General features: G+C 39.4%; 1 protein-coding gene across 1 annotated transcript; it reads left to right on the forward strand.

Moving 5' to 3' along the window:
• The first annotated feature begins 1,506 nt into the window (after positions 1–1,506).
• On the forward strand, positions 1,507–7,720 carry LOC143825404 (vomeronasal type-2 receptor 26-like). The gene is made up of 4 exons (XM_077313434.1): positions 1,507–2,295; positions 4,121–4,348; positions 5,124–5,250; positions 6,798–7,720. The coding sequence occupies exons 1-4, from the start codon at positions 1,507–1,509 to the stop codon at positions 7,718–7,720; spliced, it is 2,067 nt and encodes a 688-aa protein (XP_077169549.1).
• Positions 7,721–18,926: the final 11,206 nt, after the last annotated feature.

An 18,926-nucleotide genomic window follows, 5' to 3' on the forward strand; every position in this document is an offset into this window, starting at 1 on the left:
TCCATCTAAAGGGAACACTGGGATTTGTACCTGGAGGGAAATCAGAAAGATCAAGATGCTACTAATCATCTTGTTTCTCATTATACTTCTGGGTCAGAGTGTCTGTACGACACATGCTATTATTTGCTGCATAAATGGGGATCCCTTTCCTATTTCTCATGAATTTTATCAGCCAGGCGATCTTCTCATTGGCCAGATAGTTGCTCACATTGTCTTAGTTTATGACTCCCCCTCTTTTCTTCACCTGCCCACATGGATGTTGAGTAAGGAGCCTCTGTAAGAAATACTTTTGACTTTCTCTCACATCACAGAAGACTTTGGTGTCAATCACATCTTTTGCTTTGCATTCATTATTGTATTTGTTAGACAAACAACATCCCAACATAACTGGAGAGAGTGAGGTGGCTGCAGGGGAATAGAGAGCTGAAGCCATAATCCTCTAGCTGGGGACATTATACCAACTGGGAGGTGGTCTAAATTTCAAGTTAGGAGGACTTGGAGAAGGGATGGAAGGTATCACCGGGTAGTTACTTAGGACAATTATGGAACTTGCAAACTCCTGACAGAAGGAGCACTGGGTGTCCTCAGGACAGTGCAACTCAACAGAGCAGAATAATAGGAGTCAAATATAGCAAGATATTCTCAATATACATTTTAAAGATGGAACCTTTTATTACATTGTGGAATATTTTCAAGCCAATGGAGGATGTCAGGGGGGTAATTTTGTTACATATTAAAATTAAATTATTTTTGTCGGATGTCGATAAAAGCTGGTTTTATGAAGGGTGATTTAAGTGTTTTAAATGTTTTGGCTCTCATCAGTTGCAAGTCTGTGTTCTTGCAATTTTTTGTGTGCATATCTTTTTTGATATGGTTCTTTTAATAAAATAATATTAAAAGGTTATGATTGGTTGTTTTGACACTGCAGATCCGTGGTAAAGAACTACCAATTACTTTTGGCCTTGGCATTTGCGATAAAAGAGATCAATGAGAATCCTGACATTTTGCCAAATATCACTTTGGGGTTTCACATCATCAACAGCAACTATCTGGCACAGATCACGTATAAGGCCACTTTGAGCCTGCTTGCTACACCCCAGAGTTTTGTTCCCAATTTTAAGTGTGACATTAAGACAAATACAATGGCTGTCATTGGAGGACTTTTCCCTGAGACCACTCTCCATATAGCCACTTTCTTATCCATCTACAACATTCCACAGGTAGACCATTCAAAACACTGTCAATGAGATTTCATGATGTTAACCCATAATAGATCATCTAGTCATAAGCCATGACAAAAATGCTTATATATTCTCTTTCAGCTTGTGTATGGATCATTTTTACCTGTTTCTATGAGATTTTACCCCTTTAACACTTAATTGAAATTTTTGCTCTAATGCATGCCAAAAATGAATCAAAACAACCATCTGTATTCTCTTCCAGCTCACATATGGATCATTTTTCCCAAGGCAAGAGGACAAAACACTGTTCTCTTCTTTGTACCAAATGGTCCCAGATGAAGCACATCAGTACCTAGGAGTAATACGTTTACTTCACCATTTCCGATGGACATGGATTGGTCTCATTGCTGTTGACAATGACAATGGGGACAGATTTTTACAGTCCATGGTTTCTTTGCTTTCACAAAATAAAATCTGTCCCTCTTTTATATTAAGAACACCAAAAAATACATACGAGGATGAACTTATAATAACGCTTTATAGGTTTCAGGAACAATATCCTGTTCTTGTAGCGAGCAAAGCCACTGTATATGTTGTGTACGGAGAGCATCCAACACTGCACATTTTAAGAATCCTGTTATATGCATCAGAGAACCTGCCACTTGGAGGTAAAGTATGGATTGTTACATCTCACTGGGACTTTGAATCTCTGTCCGTACAAAAGTTCTGGGACATAGAAACTTTCCACGGTGCCATATCCTTTACAGTTCACTCCAGTCAGCCACCTGGATTCCAAAACTTCCTTCAGATCATAAGGCCTTTCTGGGCTCCAGGTGATGGCTTTATCCAGGAATTCTGGGAGCAAGCCTTCAGCTGTTCTTTGATGACTTCCAATCTGCTTGAGGAAAATGAGAGGCTGTGCACAGGGGACGAGAAGTTGGAAAGCATTCCTGGAATTTTGTTTGAAATGAGTATGACTGGCCACAGCTACAATGTCTATAATGCTGCCTATGCTGTGGCACATGCTCTGAATGCTATTTACCTATCCAGAATCAAACACGGAAGACTGAGTGACGGAGGCAGGAAGGTGCTTCAAAAGTTGCATCCATGGCAGGTAATTCTGCATCTTTCACAAACCAGTAATTGATAGGCTAACACACATGAACACATAGAGAACCACCTTCTATTGAGCCAGAACACTGGTCTGTTAAGGTCCATGTTGTCTATTCCCTTTGCAATAGTTTTAAAATTCAGACTGAAATTGCAGTTGTCCCTATGTCATTGTTCTGAGTAAAACTGAGCTCTTTAGTGTACTATCTTATAATGTTTACTGTTCCTTCTCTTCTGAATAAATATATGTCAATAGATTAAAATTAATCTGTATATCTGCAATGGCACAATACAATTGGTGACATCAAGAAGACAGGCCCAATTTAATCCTTTGAATCATTTGCCCAGACTTTACTGATTGTTCTGATTCACTGAACATTATTATAATGCATGTGTAGTTAAAGAATGAAAAGTAATTATGGCTACCAATGGCAAGGTGGGATCTGGAGTTCTCCTGAAATTACAACACCAGACTACAGACATCAGCCTTCTAGGAGGCCAATGACAGGACAATATGGTTGACAATATGGCATCTCTTCTCCACTGAGCTCCTTAGGTGTGTTAGGTGGTGTTCCTCAGGAATATGATTGGTTAGCTTTTCAGAGTAACGTTAACTAACACTAACAGAGAAATAGAAAAACATTAGGTTACACATTGTGAGGTTTGTAGTAAGCATGTGCAATCTGTTTCAGATAGTCTGAACAGCACCCAAATCAGTGTTGATTTAGACACTTTTATGGACAAATCTTTTCTGAATCACACTTCCCGTGCAGTTAAACTGCCTGAATCAGCCATGGCCAAATTACCAAATCACGATAAAGCTCCAGTTAGAACATGATTCAGCTACATTGTGTGACAAATATTTTTAAAGTTTAAAGTGACAATTTTTTAAAGTTTTTAAATATTTTTTCTTTTCTGTCTATTATTTGGTGAGGGGGGCTGGGGTGTTTGAGGTAGATGCACCAAACTTCCAATGTAGCTGTAGAAGTTTATCCCCAAAATTTCCCCTAGGTTTCCAGAAAGATTGGGCAAAGGGGTCCAATTCTACAGGCACCCAAAGGGGTGCCCCCATCTGACTTCCATTGTTTTCAATGGCGGAGGGTGGGGGGTAGGGAGAGACAAGAACACAAAATCTCTTTTCTCTCACCATTGGAAACAGTGGAGGTCGGATTAGACATTCTCTTTGGATACAGATAGAATGGGATCCCCTAGTCCAATCTCTGAAACTTGGGGGTTCTTTTGAGAAGATCCTGCAGCTATGCTGAAAATTTGGTGCCTCTATATAAAACCCCTGCCCCTCAGACCAGAGGATAGACAGAAAGGTGAAATTTCTCATTGACTTTATTCATGCCTAAAGTTATTATGCCACTGAATTGATTTGGATTCAGACACATTGATTTGGTAGAAACTGAGCCAGGGAAGGTTACTTCAGATGATTTGGCTTCAAGCTCAGTGAATTTGGGTCAAATCCAAAATGGTCTCAATTTTATTTATTTTTTGCACATGTCTGGTTATTCTATAAGTTGGATCCAATGTGCTTTCATGCTTTGGTTCCTTCTGACCACACACACACACACACACAATCACTGCTGTAGAACATGAGATGTGTTTGTCCAAATCCCCTACTGTAGCAAGGAGGGGATATGGACAGGACTGTATAAAATCAAAACAAAAATAAAGGATAGATCAAACCCTCTTTGTGGTTTCCTAGAGACAAGGTGAGTTACAAAAGATGATTTAAAAACCGTATAAAGCGTTGATTTTCTAAGGTAGTACTGCTATATACAACATTTTCATTTCATTGTAACTTACCCCTTTCTCCATCCCAGCTCCATCACTTCCTTAGAGGCATGTCCTTCAACAATAGTGCTGGAGATACAGTTCATTTTAATGAGAATGGAGAATTAGTGGAAGGTTTTGATGTTACAAACTGGATAACTTTCTCAAACGGATCTTTTATTAGAGGAAAAGTGGGAAGATTGGACCCTCATGCCTCTCAAGGTCAAGAGTTAACCCTCAATGATAATCTAATTGTCTGGCACAGAAGCTTTAACCAGGTGAGTCACAAATATAGATTATTTCATCTATAAAATAAATTTGGAGGAAAATGAATATTTTGGGAGGAATTTTTTGGAATATGCTAGATCTGTAGTGTGCGTGATTGAGAAGCATATGAAGAACATCCTTTGAGAGGTATCAGAGGATATGTATAGTTAGCGTAGTTGGATTAGCAACTTCCTGATGTTTTTCAAAGATTCCTCCTATGTCCTGAGTGGCTTAATTGAAGACTTTGACCACACTTTCTACTTCCCTTGCTCCAGAACATAAAGAAGACAACAGTTAGTTACATTAATAGAAATATTTCTCTCCTCTCTCACATACAAAGTTGTTTCTCTCTCCTAAATAAAACTATTATACTTGTTTAAGCAGCTTGGTTGGCTTTCTTTGCATATTTAAACTCTCCCAAACAGAGTTAACACATTTCTAAAATGCACTTTATTATCTATTTAATAAATCAATTTCTTTCTGATGAGTTTTGACTTTTTAAAATTAAAAAAAAATCAACATCTCGTTGTATTGCAGGGAAATGTTTACATTTCCTAGCTATTGATCTCAGGAAAGCATTTTAATGTGTACAATGAATTAGTTTATAATCACATCTCATCTGATTTTCGACAATTACCATGCAAGACATAACAGACTGCTCCATGGAAGAGTACATTCCGAGCTCTCACAAATAATAATTCCATGCCAAAATCTACTTCCTCGATACCAGCCATTTTTAGTATACATTTTCTTCATGAGTTATCTGACCTTTATGTTCATGGACAGGTTTTACCACTATCTGTATGCAGTGACAACTGTTATCCAGGATACAGCAAGACAAAGAAGGAAGGAGAGAAATTTTGCTGCTATGATTGCATTTCATGTCCAGAAGGAATGATCTCTGATCAAATGGGTAGGGTGTAAATAGTTATAGATTAGAAAACATCCATCCTTCATTTTTCAGAAACCTATTAGGAGTCCCAAACTGCATGCCAAATCTTACACTTATTTCAGAACTTGACAAACAAAGTTTACAAGCCAGAGCTTGGCTTCAGTCCTTCAAATATTGATTAAAAAACATTTCCATGCTCAACCAAGTAGTCTGCTGATTAACCTTTGAGTGAGCCTTATTCTCTTAACTGGTTAAGTAAAATGTTACAGAAACTTCAAATCATGGGTCTGGACATCTCAATCCTTAGCTTGCAAGAAGAAGGGGCTATACTAAAATGAATCTCAAAAAGATTAGAAGATCAGGATACTCAGTTATTAGGTTCTTCTATTAACAGTGTATGTTATCCCAATTTTCTGGGATATTCCTATAATATACAAAGCCATGCTCTTGTATTTCCAGACTTTGGAAGGACACCCATTAAAAAGAGCATTTCCATTATGTCACCTAAACCAGTGGTCCCCAACCTTTTTATCACCGGGGACCGGTCAATGCTTGACAATTTTACTGAGGCCCGGTGGGGGGGTAGTCTTTTGCTGAGGGACGTCGCTGCCGGTGCCTGATCCCCTGCTCCACTTGCTTTCCCGCTGGTGCCCCTGACTTCCTGTTGCCCACTGGGGGGCGCTGCCAGCAGTAGCTGTGCAGTGCCGCACCAAGGGGGAGCCCCAGCCATGGCGGCCGCTGGAGAGCACCAAAGGTGAGCCGGCGGCAGAGTGGCAGAGCAGCCCTGAGGCAGCAGCCAGGGAGGACAAGGAGGAGCCACGGCCCGGTACCGACTGATCTACGGACCGGTACCGGTCCCCGGACCGGGGGTTGGGGACCACTGACCTAAACATCTTTCCCTCAAACATCACTCGAGGTCGATTTCTGAAGATCTCTTCTCAGGAGAGACACTGTTTTCATGGGTGTAATGTCCCTGACAAGTTATGCCACATACTCTTGGAATGTCATAGAATCATAGAATCATAGAGTTGGAAGGAGCCATACAGGCCATCTAGTCCAACCCCCTGCTCAACGCAGGATCAGCCCTAAGCATCCTAAAGCATTAGGATGTCCTAGGTTTGCTCTATATCATTACCCCTTAGCGGAATATTTGAAGAAACTGAGATATTTCTGTGTAGATGAGAAACATTAAATTAAAGCTATACTAAGTATGAGGGACTCAGCAATAATTGTAAAGGTAGCTATGTCTTTGATGGGAATTTTAAATAAAAATCTTTCCCCTATGAAATCTGCAACTGAAACTTTAAAATTTTAGTTTTATGCTTTGTCATTTTTATGCCAATAAAGTTACTCTGGTTTAGGTGACACTAGAATCAAGGAACTATTAGCTTGAATTCAGTGGTCTTAGATGAAATTAAATTATACTTAGCTAGTAAAATGTCATAAAAACAAAACTTTGACCTTCATAAAAAACAAAATTAGGTTTTGCATTGACCATTAAAATTATGAATGTTATTTGCCTGGTAGGAGCTGCTTAAAGGATTTAAACACCTGTTTCTTTTTTTCAGACATGGATGCCTGTGTCAAATGTCCAGATGACCACTATTCCAGTAAGGACAAAAAACAATGCATTCCTAAATTGATAACCTACCTCTCTTATAAAGAACCTCTAGGGATTATCTTAGTCATATTGGCTATTTCTTTTTCTGTGGTCATAACTTTGGTGCTTGGAACATTCAAAAAATTCCAGGACACTCCCATTGTCAAAGCCAACAACCGGAGCCTCACCTACATCCTCCTCATATCTCTCTTGCTTTGTTTCCTCTGTTCTTTCCTCTTTATTGGGCAGCCTGGCAAGGTGACCTGCTGTCTTCAACAGATAACTTTTGGTAGCATCTTCTCTGTAGCTCTCTCCACTGTATTGGCCAAAACAATCACAGTAATTCTAGCATTCATGGCTACCAAACCAGGATCCAGTGCAAGGAAATGGGTAGGGAAGAAAACTACAAATTCTGTTATCATTTTCTGCTCCTTGATTCAAGCAGGGATTTGTACTCTTTGGCTAAGTACTTCACCTCCATTCCCAGACACAGACATGCATTCATTGAATGAAGAAATCATATTGAAATGTAATGAGGGTTCCTCTGCCATGTTTTACTATGTTGTGGGTTATCTAGGCTTCCTTGCCATTATCAGCTTGACTGTGGCTTTCTTTGCCAGGAAACTACCTGACAGTTTCAATGAGGCCAAATTCATCACCTTCAGCATGTTGGTCTTTTGCAGTGTTTGGTTGTCCTTCATTCCAACCTATCTGAGCACAAAAGGAAAATCTATGGTGGCTGTGGAGATCTTCTCTATCTTATTTTCCACTGCTGGCTTACTGGGATGCATATTTTTCCCAAAATGCTACATCATTATCCTAAGGCCTGAGATGAACAACAGGGAGCAATTAATGAAGAGGGGGAAAAGGAAAGGAAGCTTTTCTGGGTGAATGTTCTTATACATTTGTGATTTCTTGTTGGAAAAGTTAGAACTATGGGCTTATTTGGTTTCCTATCCTGATGTCCATTTGTATCATCCTGAACTGTGAAATAAGAACAGATTTTCTACTCCAGAACTGGTGGCATTTTGGTTGAAGAAATGTTCCAGATTTAACTGATCAATGGACCTTTTCCTGGTACTGTTTTAAGAAGTGCTCTCTAGGATTTTTTCTGTATATTCCTTTCAACCAGCCAATAAAATATGAAATCGCTACCAATTCAAACACATTTCTTGTTTGAATAGAGTCCAGTGGCATCATTAAGACCAACTAATGCCTCCCATGCTCAGTTTGGTTTAAGGTTGTGTGTTTCTTCTGTCGCATTCCATGGCCAATGACTGCATCAACACATGCCATGCCAACATTCCTGCTATCACCAATAAAGTTGTGGTCGGTTTTACCACATTCTTATTGTTAGCCACCACAAGCCTTCGAGGGAGTGGTGGGATAAAAATACAATAAATAAATACATACATACTTATACTTACACACACACACACACACACACACACATACATAAACACATAAATAAATAAATACATAAATAACATTTTGTTTTTTGTGTCCATCTGTCCCCCTCTTTTTCACTCCTGTATTCTCCCTGACCTGAAGGCCACTATTATCGCACCAGTATGCCACTCACACTTCTTCTAAAGAAACTCTGTATGTGGGATCATTTCATTTTGGGAAACTATATTTAGGACAAAAAAAAGTGGAGAACAGGTGGCTAAAGATGTCATCCTGAGAGGGTGGCAGGGCATCTGCTCTGCTATCTCTGAAGCCTGACAGGGGTCAATTGTGCAAGCAATTGGCAGAAAAGAGGAGGGGTACGCAAACCCCACCTCACCTTTCTACCCAGGAAGTTCTTGGGGCCGTCTCCAATCCTTTAGGGAGTATATCTCCCTGGATTATAGGCTGTCAGCGTTCCAGGTCCAGAGGACGACTGCCATTTTCTACCTCGGACTTTTTTTTCTTTCTTTAATCTTAAAGTATCTGCTTCAACCCTACATGATGATTTACCACAAATGAACGCTTTGAACTGAGGGGAGGACATCGGCTGAGTTCCAAAACATCATTTACTGCAAGTATCTCTCGCTTTTTTTTTCTTCGTCTCTCTTCCTGCATCAAAGCCCTTTGTTTCCCCCCTCCTCTTACTCTGCTCTGCCTGAAGCCACCTCGTTAAGAGGCAGGCTAATTCTCCTAACTAAGCAGAAGAAGGACTCAAATCAACTCGAATTAATTGGCAAAAGCTCTTATTGTAATTGTTTTGGTTTTCGGAGATAAGAGATAAGAGCTGTGAGGGAAAATCTCATGAGAACTCTGTGCCAGTACGAGAATCTCTGCCTTAACCGACTTCAATACGTCACATGCCTGTGCCGGAACATTAGAGGATAAAACAGAGGACCTCTACTGGCCACTTGTAAAATTGTTTGAGGCCGGGTTTTTTTTAAGTCAAAATCATGTCTATGTTAAAAAGATTGGCTCATCTAATAGAGATACAAACCCAAGATTACAAAGTATTTTTAGATGGATTGATCAAAAATATCTCCAAGGAGATCCAAGATGGCAAGGAAGAAGTCTTCAATAGGAATGATGGATCAATAACAGTGACTGATGACAGCTTTAAACAAGGTGGAAAACCAACAGCAGAAGAGAAATCTGAAATTCATATCTTCAAGGAGATCCAAGATGCCAAGGAAGACGTCTTTAACAGGAATAATGGATCAATAACAGTGGCTGATGACAGCTCTAAACAAGGTGGAAAACCAACAGTAGAAGAGAAATCTGAAATTCTGGAGACGGAAAATGGGATGCCGGAGTTCTGCAGCCCAGATAAGGACACCCTTTTTAAAAAGACATACAGCCATCTCAAAGCAACAGTGTACAAAAATCAATCAAAAGAAATATGGATCTGCAGTGAAAGTAATCGATTTAAAGGATCTCTCTGGGGAAAAAATTGCATTGATACTGGAGTCCAGGAGGTGCAACGGCCTCAAGATTTATCGATGCATACTCTGCGGGAAAGAGTACAACTGCACTTTCTACGCCAAAGGCCATTGGGACAGAATATAATTTTACGGGAACGACAAGATGTAGCAAGCCTCGAGATGAGACCCCCTTAAGAAGACCGAAAGCTCATATTGTTTTATGTTTAATGTTATACTGTATTCTATATTTCCATTTTTATGAAAAAGGGGAAGCAATGTCTCTTTCTCTCTTGTTTTTTTTTGTCTCTTTTTTTTGTAGGCATATAGGTAATATAATCATTAGTGCTGAAAATGTAAAATGCAAAGCTCTCAACTTATACCTGTCAGGATGGCTCTTAGAATGGGTCAAGTATAAATGGTTTGTAGATGTATCTGTATTAAGGATAAGGAGAAATTATGAAATCCTTTTGTAATTTTTTTTCTTTGTACATCTTTAAGGCAAAGCCCTACTTTCCTCTCCCTTCATCAGGGTATTGATACAGGGCCAAAACTCATACTGTGCTATAAGAAATGTTTAATGTTAAGCATCTAACTCAAACCTAGAAATATCTGCTAGGATAGCTCTTAGATTGTATCAAGCAGTTAATGTGAGGTCTACGATCTCTCAAGTAAGTTGACTAATAATAACTTTTCTTTTGTATATCTAAACAGGCCTTTTTTTTTTAATGTAGTGGAAATGTGGATGGCTCTTAGACTCATGGCTCTTAGAGTTTTGGGCAAAAGTTTATATCACTGTGGAGTCAATGTGGGGTCGTATATTCTCAAGTGATGATTATATTTCTATCTTTATGAAAATAAAAAAAATCATTATAAAAAAAAAAGTGGAGAACAGATCATTCTTAACTATAGAAATATTCCCCACATACAATCTCCTGTTCAAATATGCTTTTCATGTTCAGTAGTCTATTTGCACATAGCATTATCACCACCAGGTCCATCTCATTGTGTGTTTTCTTTCTGATGTGAGAAACCAGTTATGGTTCAGTTTAAGAAAACTCTTTGTAGCTACTTGGTAATGTTGGATAGTACAACAGAGGCTGATCCATTGGGAAGTAATTATGTCCTACATGATTGTCAGCAGTTATCGGCTCTTTCCTATTGACCCAAAGGATTTTCAAAGACAGTTAGTGATACAACCACCTGTGATACAATCACATCTGAAGGAGCATTTAAATACTTCACATGTTGGTAAGATGTCAGTCTAGTGAGAGGGAAGCCTCAATCTTTTCAGCCATCAAATCCAGAATTGCTAATATTGTTTGACTTTGTATCTCCTTTCCATATAATATTTGCATTTCTTTTTCTACCACTCTTTTATATACCTGTAATGGTGATTTAGAATGTTCCTATGAACGGAAGTTTTGTTTTGCATGGCATCTGGTGCAGATCCTTCTAAACCAAGCTTTTCTTTAATGTATCACCATTCACCTGACAATCAAGGAAGGCTGAACCACAACTTAGCTGGGTAGCTAAGGTAGTAAGAACACTGGAAAATGCATCTGAAGACGAAGTAGTAAGATCAAGAGGAGACATGGTTCAGTAACAAAGCCTTTGCTTAGCATGCAGAAGGTCTCAAATTCAATTTCTAGCATCTTTGGTTAAAAAGACTAGGTGGAAGCTGATATGAAAGTGCCCTGCCTGAGATGCCAAAGAGCTGCTGCCAGTCAGATTAGATAAGGTCAACTTCAATGGACAAATGATATGATTCAGCATATGGCAGCTTCATAAATGCATGTGTTTAGGATGGTACTGATACTATTGCTTATACTAATACTGCTAGGCCCTACAGTCTGCAGGACAATTTTGACTGTTTGTTCCATAAATGAGGATCCCCTTCCTATTTCTCATGAATTTTATCAGCCAGGTGACCTTCTGATTGGTCAGATTGTGGAACACATCTTCTTGGTTTATGACTCTCCCTCTTTCCTTCACCAGCCAAAAGGAATGTTGAGTAAAGAGCCTGTGTAAGAACCACTTTTTGTTTTCCCCCTTAACCCTTCATAGCATGTTGAGAGCATAATAAGCAAGGCCTAGTTATCAAATAAAAGACTTCTCAATTATTTTCATCAGAAAAAGAATCACAGCACAGAAGGAAGGCATTTAGGTGTGTCGAGTATGTTGTTTGCTCTGTATTCATTGTATTATTGTACAAACTCTACCAGGAATTTTCTTGCATAAGCCAGTGAATGAAACATGTTTTTCTGTGGGGTTTACGAGTACAACCTCACCCTGAATCAAATTACTTCAGATCCCTGTTCTTTCATCATATCACTCTTATGTTTTGCCTGCAGTTCTGTTTTTGCCCAAGTGTTACCATCCGTTGGATAATGTCTCAAATTCTAAATACCATACTGTTTTATTCTTCAAGTCATTTTTGCTCTGGTAATTTATTGTATAGTTCTTCTTTTAATATGATGGTACAGTTATGATCAGCAATTAACATAATTTGGTTGAGTTCTAGCTAGGATTCTTTCATTCAACTCTCTTTCTTAGTACAGCCCCCCAATTGCATATGATTTTGGTTCATGTTGGTATCATGATCTACTGTAAGAGAGGTTAAAGGGAATCCCCATTGTCACCAGTGGAACACTGGATGGATCTAACCCATGGAGATAGAGACTCCATTTTGTCCATGTTGTGAGGGACAATATGGAGAAGTCCCATTTCTGAGAACTAAGATCATGACAGACTTTTAAATGCTGCAAGTTTAATATTGACAAGAATCTTCTAATTAAACAATGTTTAGGATTAGTATAGACTATTTATTATCTCTTTTAAAAACACAGAAAAAAGAACAAAAAAGAGAGAGAGAGAGGAGAGAAACACTAAAACCAGTAAGAAAAGAATGGGGAAATGTAGAAACAAACAAACAAAAGTGGAGACGATTGGTCTACCATTCAGATAGGTTTTGATAAAAGATTTCCAAATATCTAAAATGTCCACATTCAATCAACATCTTATGCCATTCATTCAGTTGCAAGGCCCTCACTCCATTGGTTTCCAGAAGGTTAACTTGAGGGTCAAAAAGACTGTGTGTTCATTCACTTTTGCTCAGTTCTGCTACAGTGCTGTGTTTTATCTTTTCTCTCTGAATTTACTAATTAGAATGCTGGAAGTCTGAATTCCGTACCCACACTATGCCTGCCATAGTTATATTTAGCAAAGAAAAAGTAATGGGAATCAACAGTAATGGGAATCAAACCCTTTTGCCCATGAATGCACAAATGTGTGCTTTCTTCTACCTATGGTAATTAGAAAGAATGAGGCAGTGGAAGGGGACAGAGCCTTTACACCCATAATATGTGTGTTTCCTTTATACATTTATTTACTGAAATAATTTTTTAAAGGTTGTAGTTTGATGTTATGGCCCATAATTCTATTGATGTACAAAGGAGTCTCTCGCTTTCACCACAGGTCAGTGCCAAAGCATTACCAGAACATCCTGGCCTTAGTATTTGCTATAAAAGAGATCAATGAGAATCCTGACATCTTACCAAACATCACATTGGGTTTCCAAATCCTCAACTGCAACTACCTTGCACAGATTACCTATAAGGCCACTCTGAGCCTGCTTTCCACACCTCAGAGTTTTGTTCCCAATTTTAAGTGTGCTGTTCAGAAAAATATGATGGCTGTCATTGGAGGACTTCTCCCTGAAACCTCTGTCCATATAGCCACCTTTGCATCCATCTACAAAATTCCACAGGTAAGCCATTAAAAACAGTGGTAAAGGGATTTTACCCCTTTAACACTTAATTGAAACTTTTGCTCTAAGGCATGCCAAAAATGAATCAAATAGACCATCGGTATTCTCTTTCAGCTCACATATGGATCATTTCCCCCAAGGCAAGAGGACAAAACACTGTTCTCTTCTTTGTACCAAATGGTCCCAGATGAAGCGCATCAGTACCTAGGAGTAATACGTTTGCTTCATCATTTCCGATGGACATGGATTGGTCTCATAGCTATGGATAATGACAATGGGGACAGATTCTTACAGTCTATGGTTTCTTTGTTTTCAAAGAATAAAATTTGTCCCTCCTTTATTTTAAGAACACTTAAAAAGACATACAAGGATGAATTTATACTATTGTTTTATAGGTTACAGGAACACTATCCTGTTCTTGTAGCGAGCAACGCTAATGTATATGTTGTGTACGGAGAGCCTCCAACACTGCACATTTTAAGAATCCTGTTATATGCATCAGAGAACCTGCCACTTGGTGGTAAAGTATGGATTGTCACATCTCACTGGGACTTTGAATCTCTGTCCGTACAAAAGTTCTGGGACATAGAAACTTTCCATGGTGCCATATCCTTCACAGTTCACTCCAATCAGCCTCCTGGTTTCAAAAATTTCCTTCAGATCATAAGGCCTTTCTGGGCTCCAGGAGATGGCTTTATCCAGGAATTCTGGGAGCAAGCCTTCAGCTGTTCTTTGACGAATTCCAGTCTGCTAGAGGAGAATGAGAGGCTGTGCACAGGGGAGGAGAATCTGGAAAGCCTTCCTGGGATTTTGTTTGAAATGAGCATGACTGGCCACAGCTACAATGTCTATAATGCTGCCTATGCTGTGGCACATGCTCTGAATGCTATTTACCTATCCAGAATCAAACACGGAAGGCTGAGTGAAGGAGGCAGGAAGGTGTTTCAAAAGTTGCATCCATGGCAGGTAATTCTGCATCTATGACAAACCACTAATTGGTAGGCTAACTCATCAGCCAGAAACACGTTGTTCAATAGTTACCATGCCCTTTACAATTGCTTAAAAAAATCAGACTAAAATTACAGTTGCCCTTGAAAATACCCAGCAAGGTCATCCCTATTTGTAGTTTCCTAAGATTGAAAAGTGGAATTAAAGAGATCTAATTACCCCTTTCTTTTACACATCTCAGCTCCACCAGTTTCTAAGGAGTATGACCTTCAATAACAGTGCTGGGGATGCGGTGCAGCTTAATGAAAAGGGTGAATTAGTGGAAGGTTTTGATATTACAAACTGGATAACTTTCCACAATGGATCTTTTGTTAGAGGCAAAGTGGGAAGACTGGACCCTCAGGCTCCTCAAGGTCAAGAGTTATCAATCAATGATGATCTAATTGTCTGGCATAGAAGTTTCAACCAGGTGAGACATTCATGCAGATCCTTTTATCCATACAATAAATGTAAAATAAAATGTGTGTCTGGATGGAACATGATCTGTTCCTGGTTGCTCAATCCTAATTTAACTAGAGATCACAATATGATTATAACTTTCTGATCACTCTCTCTTTTCCCCTCTCTCTCATTTTATCTTTAACACATCAGAAACCATTTCTATATATTGCAGGCAATTTATTTTTACATTTTTAGGAAAGCATTTTGATGGTCATCAGATGTGCAGTAGTAATTTTAGTAGGGATTACCAGACTGCTCCATGGAAGAGTACATTCTCAGTTTCTGGCAAAATCATTCCATGCTGACATTCTTTATAGACATTGCCTTCCTCGTTGATATGTCCTTTTATGTTCACTGACAGATTCTGCCAATCTCTGTATGCAATGACAACTGCTATGTGGGATACAGCAGAAAAAAGAAGGAGGGAGAGAAATTTTGCTGCTATGACTGTGTTCCATGTCCAATCGGCATGATCGCTGATCAAATGGGTATGATAAACATAACTCATTTTCCCAAAAAGGAGATTCCCAAAATATGAGATCTGTAAGGGATCAGAAAATCCAAATTCTGAACCAAAAGTTTCTCCTGAAAACATCATTCTGAAGTGTATATACAATTCAAAAGATGAAAATGAAGACCCAGACATAGGATTGACTGCACATAGAGAATATAATGGAGAATGTTGTGAAGTCTGCAATGTCTCTCCTCGAAATACCAGAAACAGTCATTTAGTTCTAAGGTCTAAACATATAATGATCAACCATATCAAAAGCAGTGTATAAATCAAGCAAGTTGAATACGCCAAATGGAAATCATCAGTCAGTCAGTCAATCACAGGTTATTTGGTCATTTGACCCATATAGAAATATCAGTGGCAGACGGGACTTACCCTGGCGGCATTTGCTGCAGCAGGGAAGCTCCTATGCCCATGGAGGCTCCAGGCTGTGGGACTATGAGTCCCAGGTGGCTTTGGGGCGAAGGAGGCTGTGGCAGGTGCTGCTGGGGGGGGGAGGGGCGGTGGCCATTGCTCTGTTCCCTCCATTCTTCAGGGGGCGGGGCAAGAGGCTTGTGATTTTTTCCCTCTCCCTCACTGACAGGAAATACCCACCCACCCTCCCATAGTTGGGGGTATATGTTACTTTTTAAACAGTCTCCTTACACTTCTTCCATCTGACCATTATACTTTGAAATGGTCTCAGGCCATTGCCTCTAAAATTAAATCCATAGATCTTGATTCTTTAGCTAACTCTGGAGAGGATCATATTTTTTCAAACTATCCAAAGAAGAATCCAGAATATTGATCTCCAGATAATTTATGCTGGTGCAGGGGGACCATGCTCTCCATGAGTTTTCGGTCTATCCTACACCCCAAACACTATGGCACACTATTTTTCCAACCTTATAATACCTTCAAACTGCAGAGCATTTATGTTAGCCAGACTAAACGTATTTCCTTCTGCAATGGTTGAAGGCAGGTATAGGAGAATTCCCCGCAATGAAAGAATTTGCAGGTATTGCCATACAGAACCAGACTCAGTTTGCCATATCATTCTGCAATGTGAGTTGTATAACAACAAATGTTCTGACTTGATCTCCCCACTTCTACCCTTCCCTAATGCCTCAGATGGCAGGGCTCTTGAATTGCTGCTTATCGATAATTGCTCGGAGACCACTGAATGGGTAGCCAAGTTTTTATCTATAGTAATGTCCCATAAGGTAAAGAAGTAAATGTAACTGGCTTCATCGTTTTGTATTTGCCACTCCCTTGCCTTTTGTAACTTCCCTCACAGTTTTTCAGACTTTTATTACAGAACCGATTATATATTGTATATTGTGAATGGCATTAAAGGTTTTGTATTGTGCGTATTGTGTGTGTGGTTAAAATATTTTAATACTTATTTCTGTTCTTTAGATATGGATGCCTGTGTCAGATGTCCAGATGACCGCTATTCCAATAGGGACCAAAATCAGTGCATTCCTAAATTGATGACCTACCTCTCTTATAAAGAACCTCTAGGGATTATCTTAGTCATATTGGCTATTTCTTTTTCTGTGGTCATAACTTTGGTTCTTGGAACATTCAAAAAGTTCCAGGACACTCCCATTGTGAAAGCCAACAACCGGAGCCTCACCTACATCCTCCTCTTTTCTCTTTTACTTTGTTTCCTCTGTTCTTTCCTCTTTATTGGGCAGCCTGGGAAGGTGACCTGCCTTCTCCGACAAGTTACTTTTGGTATCATCTTCTCTGTAGCTCTCTCCACTGTGTTGGCCAAAACAATCACAGTAATTCTAGCATTCATGGCTACCAAACCAGGATCTAGTGCAAGGAAATGGGTAGGAAAAAAAATGGCAAATTCTGTTATCATTTTCTGCTCCTTGATTCAAGCAGGGATTTGTACTCTTTGGCTAAGTACTTCACCTCCATTCCCAGACACAGACATGCAGTCACTGAATGAGGAAATCATATTGAAATGTAATGAGGGTTGCTCTGCCATGTTTTACTGTGTCATGGGTTATCTTGGTTTCCTTGCCACTATCACCTTGACTGTGGCTTTCTTTGCCAGGAAACTACCAAAGAGTTTCAATGAAGCCAAATTTATCACCTTCAGCATGTTGGTCTTTTGCAGTGTTTGGCTGTCCTTCATTCCAACTTACCTGAGCACAAAAGGGAAATCTATGGTGGCTGTGGAGGTCTTCTCCATTTTTGCTTCTACTACTGGCTTACTGGGATGCATATTTTTCCCAAAATGCTACATAATTATTCTAAGACCTGAGATGAACAACAGGGAGCAATTATTAAGGAGGAGAAATTGAAAAGAAAGTTCACCGTGTACTATGTTCTTATATTGCCCTAGCAGCCCCAAATAAAGACATGAGACTACAATTTGAGTTTAACTAGTTTATTCCAATTAGCTGATCAATACCATCAGATATTAAATATGCTAATACTTAAGGAGATAGGATGTGATAAACAGTGTAGCCATGACTGTCAGTGTTCTGAGCAATCCACACTGACTTCAAAGTTGCTCAGTGGCATCCACTCGCATTTTTTATCCTTTTCTCTCCATATGGTGTTGAGAAACGCCAACTGTCATCAACATTTTTGATGCATCACAAAGCCACTACCAGGACCAGGTTCAGAATGAAGTTGCTTAGCTCCAAAGGTGCTTCTTGTCAAGGCCCATAGCCTTGTGAAGCCACTGATGGTCTGTTGGGTATATGCCCTTCAGCACTTCTGATTCCTCAGGATGCATGTTATTCATCTCTACCTAATATGAGAAACTCATCCTTTTCTTGCAATATAAGAGTTTCAACCTAGCTTTATAGCCTTTTTTTCCAACTGCTGACCATGGGGTCTGTGACATGGATCACCTAAATAAGCATCACAACCTATAGGAAAGAGATAAACATTACCATTCCTGTACAAGTGAAGTATGTCATACATAATAGCCTGGTAATCTCAGATTTCCAACCAGCCAAAGCCTCTCTGAATGTAGTTTGGTTAATCTTGTGTCACACACTCCCAATTTTGGTAGGCCTGACCATCCCCCTTCAAACCTATCTATGCATCTCTGTCTACATCACTTTAATGCCATGGGACCTTTCCTTAACTTTCTTCAAATCCATAATTATTTTGTGTTTTAATGTGAATTATTGTGTTTGTACTAGAGCATTCTTGTCCAGACACAATAGCAGGATTTCAGAAAGACTTCTGTATCTGAATCTGGTGGAGAGAAAGCATGAGTGGATTCTACAACACCCCCCCACACACACACACACACACACCATGCCACTGGATGCAGGCATGTGGGTAGAGACTTGACTGTCCCCAAGTCAATGGATGTAAGCTTCCTGCTTGCTCTGAAATTCTCAATAAAAAAAAGCAATCAGATTTTGTGCCTCAACGTGTCTGCAGCTGCAAAATAAAATGTTGCTTATATGATATAACTCTTAAGTGAATTTTATTTTCATCTCCTAATAGTATGAATTGTCTGCTCTAGCCTCAGAGCTGACT

Source organism: Paroedura picta, chromosome 16 (assembly GCF_049243985.1).
Source record: "Paroedura picta isolate Pp20150507F chromosome 16, Ppicta_v3.0, whole genome shotgun sequence".
Taxonomy (NCBI): Eukaryota; Metazoa; Chordata; class Lepidosauria; order Squamata; family Gekkonidae; genus Paroedura; species Paroedura picta.

Bases quoted from the DNA above. Each gene is read 5' to 3' on its own strand.
- LOC143825404 (XM_077313434.1), top strand. From the start codon at position 1,507: ATGGTCCCAGATGAAGCACATCAGTACCTAGGAGTAATACGTTTACTT. The intron at 2,296-4,120 runs GTAATTCTGCAT...TCTCCATCCCAG, and splicing joins AAAAGTTGCATCCATGGCAG to CTCCATCACTTCCTTAGAGG. The intron at 5,251-6,797 runs GTAGGGTGTAAA...TCTTTTTTTCAG, and splicing joins AATGATCTCTGATCAAATGG to ACATGGATGCCTGTGTCAAA.